We start from the raw sequence: 7,193 nt of genomic DNA, 5'->3' as shown, positions 1-7,193 counted from the left end.
TTGTGTAGGTATAATATCTCAGCGCCCAAGCAAAAGATCAAACACTGGCCTAACTGAGGATGCATCTACTAGCCGACGTGGAGGTAGAAGGGCACCACCTCCGGCACCAGTGGAGGAGGAAGAGGAACACTTTGACCCTGATGCAGATGAGGTACTAGAGTGTAAATATGGCATCGCTATTCCAGCCCATACAATACAATGGTTCCAACTCTTCGTCCCTGCTGTGCCACCAACCCCAGAAGTTGCCATAGATGAAGCAAAGCTTGCCCGTAAGTATAATGTCATATATACTAACATTCGAGCTTTGGGTTTTGAAGGGTTGTTTCGCCAAGGTGATAGTGTGAACATCAACTTGGTAAAAGAATTTTATGCCAATTGGCAACCGGGCGGTGATTTAGATGCCAGCTATCAAGTCAGGGTCAGAAATAGAGTGATCCCATTTTCGTCAAAGGTCATAAATCAAATAATGGGTTTCACTGAACATTCACATAAGCTGTTCTAGAGGTTCGTGCGTAGACCAGATTACCCAGACAGCTATGTGGTGAAGATTCTTTTGCCTTGTGGACTAGAAATACAAATGAGTGTCACAAGGAAATGAAAAAAGGAACATTTTAGCGTCCTGCACGAATCATTTTGAAGATAATAAATGCCAAAATCATGCCAACACAAAGTGATACAGACGTATCAAAACTAAAGGTTTGCTTGATTTATGCATTTTTAACAGGAATGCAGGTAGATCTTGGGAAAATTATGCGGGAACACATGTCAAAGGTGAGTACCTTTTCGAGGACACCGCCTATATTATCCGAGTATGATTACTCGGTTATTACAGATGCACTTCATTGAAGAAGAGTATCACTATGATCGGCGGATAGAAGTAACATATCCTATCAGGGCACTTGATGTCACGACTATGATAGATCCGCCTGCAGCTGCACTTAACCCCGATCAAAGGTTTGTCCGAGTGGAAGAGACTTTGCATATATTATTTGCTAACCTGCGCCTTCGCGCTTCTAGAGGGGAAGTGAACTTGGAAGAGTTGCAACAAAATCACCCTTTATCTCCTTTCACACAACAGTGGTTAGGAATGGCTCAGCATGGACTAATCCCACCGGATGAAGATGTGAACTCTATTCCCTTAGATGACGAAGAATATTTGCGCACCTTTGAGGATGATGATGCTTAGGCCAATGGCCTCAGGGAGTCTTTTCTGATCTATTTTTGATCTTTTCGCATTAGGGACAATGCAAATTTTTTAAGTGTGGGGTGGTTGGCCCCTATTGTAATGTACTTACTTTTATATTTTTCGTATTTGGTTTGATTGAGTTTAGTTATTTTTTTTGATTTTGTTTAGTTTGTTAAAATTGCTTTTAGTTTGTTTTGTTAGAATATAGTGTTGATAGATAGTAAGTAATCCTAATTTCGGTATAGATCCCTCCTGGATTTTCTTGTTGAAAAATAAAGTCGAAATTCAAATAAAAAAAACTGGAAAAAAATCCATCAGAAAAATTCGAAATTATTGAGTTTGCAATTTTATTTTATTTTCAGTTTAGTGTATGCTAGTTTTGGTTTAAATTAAAACTTTCCCCTTGGTTTTTCTTTACACCACGGTTCTTTTCCAAGGGTGTATTTGAACCGGGTATAGTATAATTTTTTATTTCAATTGAATAAAAAGTTCCTAATTTACAGAGCTGATCTCCTCAAATTCACATGCTTTAGAAGTTATATGTACCATATTTGTGATGTTCAAATCTCAGTTCTTGATTCTAAAGTAAGTGTCTTAAATTGTGTGTTTATAACTATGCTTAACTGCTTTGACTAGAGAGTCAAGAAAGATCCAAGCTTGAATGAGTTGTGTGCCAATGTGTGAGTGAAGTTGTTGAAATATTCTGTGCGTAACAGTTGATATCTAGAACTTGCCCTCAAGTATTTTGCAAAGCGAAATAGTAGCATTATTCAGTTTAGGAGATGATATAGATATTTCTTTGTTGAACTAGTTTGATAATTATCTCCACCTAATTCTATATATCTTAGTCAAACTTTTTGAGCTGTTAATCCTATTTCTTTGACATTCGCATTATAAACCTTACCAATTTATGTAAATATATTAGTTGTTTGAACTTCTATCTCTTATGAGCACTTAGTCTTGTTTTAATATTGTTAAAGTTGAGAAGAGATTTGTTGGTTTATTAAGGGTTATTTATTTGAAAAAAAAGAGTGAAGAATAATTCATATATATGTATATATATAGGGGTGAATTTTCTGTGCATAACAGTCCCTAACTTATGGTGCTTAAAGAAAAGGGGATTTGTTGTTAGTATGAAAAATCTCAAAAAGGTTGGAGATGGTTTAACATAAGAGTAATGCTGAAATTGTGAAATGAAATGGTGTATATATAAAGTGCTCAAAGAGATGTAGCTACTACATTCTATATTTATCACACCCTTCCTCAGCCTGCATTACAACCAATTAAAGTCCTATTTGATCCTTGATTGAATAAGCTCAATTAGTAGAGTATTACACTAGGGGCAAGCATATGGTATGTCATCTGTTGCACATGAATTTCAATTCTGAGAGTGAGTTAATTCTTCCTATTTTGAGTTCCTAAATATTTGTGAATACTATGTTGAGAGGAACTAGTCTATATTAGTTGTGGGAGGGAACATAATTTGTGAAAGCAAGGAAACGTTTTGACCTTTGTGTTAGAGTAAGTAAGCAAGTTATGAAAATGCGTGGCACTTGTGAGTCATGTCTTGAGGATTGAACTATTATGAATTGGTACTTAAGTGTTGGCATGTGTTGTTAGAGAAATTGTTTGATAAAAAGGTCGTCCTTATGTGAAATGTATGTTAATTGCTCGAGGACGAGCAATGGTCTAAGTATGGGGTGTTGATCATAGGCTAAAAACTCGTGTTTTAGTCGTTGTAACAACACTTTAATTATTGCATTTTACAAAGGTTTGAGCTTAAATGATAATGAATTGTACTAAATTCATGCTTTATGCCTTGCAGGAAGCTAATCCGAATTAAGAACTAACTTTGGGATGAATTTGATTGATTTGGGGCTTTAAAGTCTGAGTAAAAGCTAAATAAATTAAGTCGGGATCGTGTTCGGGGGTCGCAAAGCAACCCCAGATAGCAAAACAAATGAAAAAACGAAGCAGCACAAAATTTTGCACTGCCGCGCCACGGGGGGCACCGCGGGGCTCCGCATGGGGCGCCGCGGCAGTGCAAATATTTTCGCTGCATTGTTTTGCTCCATTAAAATGCATTCTGCCTCTGTCCAATCCATGTACGCGTCGTACGGGGCATCGCAGGGCGCGCCGCGGGTGTGTAAAAATCACAAAATTATTCTATTTCAGACTAAAAAGGGCATACTTATCAAAAACCCCTTCCTACACGATTAAAAAGGCAAAAGCAGTGCCATTATTGGAGGAGACCTGTTTTTGGAGAGAAAAAGAAGAAGGAGATTCATCTTGAAGAAGAGAATCAAGGAGGAACATCAACCTGGAGCAAGGATTAAAAGAGTTTTTCTAAACCTTCTCCTAGTATTTACTCATATTATGTTTAAGATTTTTATTGTTGATGTTTGTATGATTATGAGTCGCTAAAAACCCCAAATATTCTGTGGTTATGGGTGTTAGATGATTATGTTGTTTGAATCTTAGATTGATGATCTTGAAATTATCGTTAAGGGTTGTTTATTTGATTCTGCTGTTAATTATTTTACTGCGTAGCTAACAGTGAAATACTATTTACGAATCTTGAGTTAAACTTGAAAAAGGAAATTCTTGATGGCATATAGAATCAAATAGAGCAAGATATGGATCCTGGACATCGGGTGAAAGATTCGCGATTAAGATAGAACTATACTTAATTGCCTTGTTTGGTTGAAAAATAGGATTTGTAAATGCATTTGAGTTAATATTAATACCATAGAAATATAAGTATTAATTTAACTTGAATAGGCGCATAAGAAATCGACAGATTCTTATGGGTATTATCAACCCTATAATCAATAACCCAGATAATTCAATAAATCATTTTTAAGCAAAAACGTAGCATGATCTCTAGCAAGCCCATAACCCCGGGATATCTCTTTTATTAATTGTTAAAAGAAAAATTTAGAAGTGGCGTAGTAACTTTGCGTTGTATTATTATTTGTCTACTAGTTAAATTGTAAATTGGTTATTTATGTATTTTGTGATGAATTAGCTTGAATCAATAATTGTTTGAGTTTGCATCAGTCGTTAAGTTAATCACAAGTCCTCGTGGGAACGATACTCTACTTATTACTATATTACTTGAAGATCGCGTACACTTGTGTGAGTGTTTTGGTCGCAACACTCTACTTATAAATGTGAGGAATAAGGGTTTGACATGATAAGTGCAAGATAGCTATTTGGGATTTAATTCTAGTTTAATTCACTCTAATGTTTCTAATGTTTCTAATGATTCTCACGAATTCACTCGATGATTAGTTCAAACGTGTAGTCAAGACTCCTCTTTCGATTAAATCTTAACTCTATCAAGTGAACTATATAAGCATTATGAAGTGTGTAAGCATGCGTTAATGGATTAGTCCTTAGGAAAACGTCTCTCAAATATTCTCCTAACTTGATTTAACCAACAATTTAGCAAGCTCTTTCGATTACTTAAGAGAATCAATGAATTAAATCAAACAAAATAATACAAGGATAATCACCAAGATATTCTTCTTTCGATTAAATAACCCGATGAATAAAATTGCAATAATTCGAAACTCCATACGAATTCAAGCACAAACTAGAGTTAAATCCACAAATATTTATTTAACCACCATATCTGTCAAACCCTAAGGGAAATTACTCCATAATAACGGAGGAAATCATCATAATTATAATTGAAGAATAAGAAAGTATCAATATAACTTTACAATCCAAATTCTAGTATTGAATTGATGGAAATATGATAAAATCCCATATCTTGTTGCCTCCAATGCCCTCCCAAAGCTTTCAAGGTCCAAAAGTCCCTTCAAAAACGTCTTTTTAGTGTATTTATACCATGTAGGAGTGGGCCCAGGCGAAATTACCTTTTCCTAGCCGAAACAGGACAAATACTCTAAGAAATTACACAGGTGCGTTGCCCCATGCAGGGTGCTAGTGGGGAAGTTTAGACAGCAAGTTCTGACAAACATCAACAAATTTCTACTGTCGTGCCCCCCCCCCATGCGGCGCGGCAATGAATATTTTAAGAGTGTTTCTGTTTTGTCGATTTTTGATATCCAGACTTGGTCATCGACCCCTGAGCGCGATCCCGATTTAATCCCTTGGGCTTTTACTCAGACTTCAAAACTCCAACTTGTTCAATTTAGCTCCCGGATATTGTTTTTACTCGAAATCACTTTCTACAAGGCACAAAACACACAATAAGCACAATACACTAACAATTAGGCTCGAACACAAGTAAAATGCATTAATTGGAGTGCAAATTATGACTAAAACACGTGATTCTAGTCTACCATCAAAGGTCGAGCTCAGAATCAGGCTTGCTATTTCCTTTAATTTCAATCATTAATCTTACCTTTGTCCTCCCTTCCTTATTATTTTTGGATCAATTCGATTCGTTTGTCTATAAAACACGCTATAAATTCTACTGTACTTCTTTACAGGTAAACAATAATCAAAATGTCCTATCTGCGATGAATGAAAAAATAGGACCAATGAATATTATAGTGCACTTAAAAATGTAAGATCATCACCAATGAGATCACCCCTGACTTTAAAGTTAAAATCATTGTCTAAATGCAACATTATCAATATATACTTGAGCTCGTAGGGTTCCTTGGGCTTGGAGTTGGACATATAGAAGATGGAGTAGAAAGAAAGATAAGGGCGAAGTGCACTAGTAGCTATTTTTAAGCGCGTTATTTAAAATATGTTCACAAATTTATATACTTACAAATTTAAAATATTTCTCAAATTTTAAGATTAAGTATCCTAAATTTTTGAGCTGCTAATTTGAAACTCAAGATTTAGTGCCCTAAATTATTAAGCTATTAATTTGAAATTCAGGACTAAATATCCTGAATTTCTGAACAGCTAATTTGAAATTCATGTCTAAGTTTTCTGAATTTTTGAATTGCTAATTTAAAATCAAGACATAAAACTTTAATTTTTGAGCACAATATTCGAATTTTAGGATACGAAGTCCTGATATTTGAATCTTAGTTTTAAACTTTAGATCGTTGTGTCCTGAATTTTAAGAAAATTAGCTAATTATTAAATATACTATAAATTATGAATATATTTTTAACAGCACACTTAAAAAGTACCTTCTGTTATTTCCAGGAGATATATGGTAACTTGAATTGGACCCAGCCCAGGCCCATCACAATAAAGTAGCTCGCCCACCTCGCTGTCTCTATTTTGACGAAAAATTGCACTGTGATCGGAAACAGAGGAGAGAAAATTCAATCTTAATTCGAAATGGAAAATGAAATCAGGAGTGATGATGGTCATGCATTCAAGCTGCTTCTTTCTTGCCCGTCTGGTTTGTCTCCGTCGCAGGTCACCTTCAGCTTCCTTGCTTTATCTCTATATTTTTACATTTAAGTATGTCTGTAATTGTATATCTACATGCTACTTATCATAATCTGGAAAGTTTTGATTGTGATTTCACAAAAGGTTTCTGTGGAATTTGATCAACTCGACATGATTCCCTATCAGGCTTCCGATTTAAGGAACTCCATTTCTGAGGTTATTATACTTTGATCTTCTCTTTCTTCTCGACAACTCGTTTTTTTTCATGCTTCTGCATTTGATCACTCTGGCATGATTGGTTATATAAAGTCCAGTTATATGGGGAAATCCGCCCATATAAATGTGGCCGTTTGGTTGGAATAATTAGAAAAAATGATCCCGGTACACAATTTGGTACTATTAGTTAACATTTTATTTCCAGTATAACTTACAATTAGGGGTGGGCGTTCGGTCGGTTCGGTTTGAAGAAATTCGGTTCGGTTATTTGATTTTCGGTTTTGTAAATATGATAATCGAAACCGAACTGAAATAAGTTCAGTTCAGTTCGGTTTTTTAATTTAAGTTCGGTTTATTTTGGGTCGGTTTTCGGTTTGAACATTATCATATTGGGCTGGGCTTATTCTGCTTAATAATTGGACTAATTTGTTGGTTGTTTCCAAAATTTTGGACTTTT

At 35.3% G+C, this 7,193-nt stretch overlaps 1 protein-coding gene across 7 annotated transcripts in view; it reads left to right on the top strand.

Annotated features, from left to right (window-relative positions):
• The first annotated feature begins 6,364 nt into the window (after window positions 1-6,364).
• Window positions 6,365-7,193, top strand: part of LOC104243288 (nudix hydrolase 9-like) — a 16,238-nt gene continuing 15,409 nt past the window's right edge. The window contains exons 1-2 of one of the 7 annotated variants that reach the window (XM_070147499.1): window positions 6,365-6,547; window positions 6,665-6,736. In XM_070147499.1, coding sequence (XP_070003600.1) covers window positions 6,467-6,547; window positions 6,665-6,736 — 153 coding nt within the window. In that variant the 5' untranslated portion in view covers window positions 6,365-6,466. The remainder of the gene's footprint in view (window positions 6,548-6,664; window positions 6,737-7,193) is intronic. The other 6 variants (XM_070147497.1, XM_070147498.1, XR_011400210.1 and 3 more) reach the window with 6 other exon arrangements.

This window comes from Nicotiana sylvestris, chromosome 6, assembly GCF_000393655.2.
Source record: "Nicotiana sylvestris chromosome 6, ASM39365v2, whole genome shotgun sequence".
Taxonomy (NCBI): Eukaryota; Viridiplantae; Streptophyta; class Magnoliopsida; order Solanales; family Solanaceae; genus Nicotiana; species Nicotiana sylvestris.
Note: the sequence above shows the minus strand (reverse complement) of the source record. Positions and strands in the feature narration are given on the sequence as shown.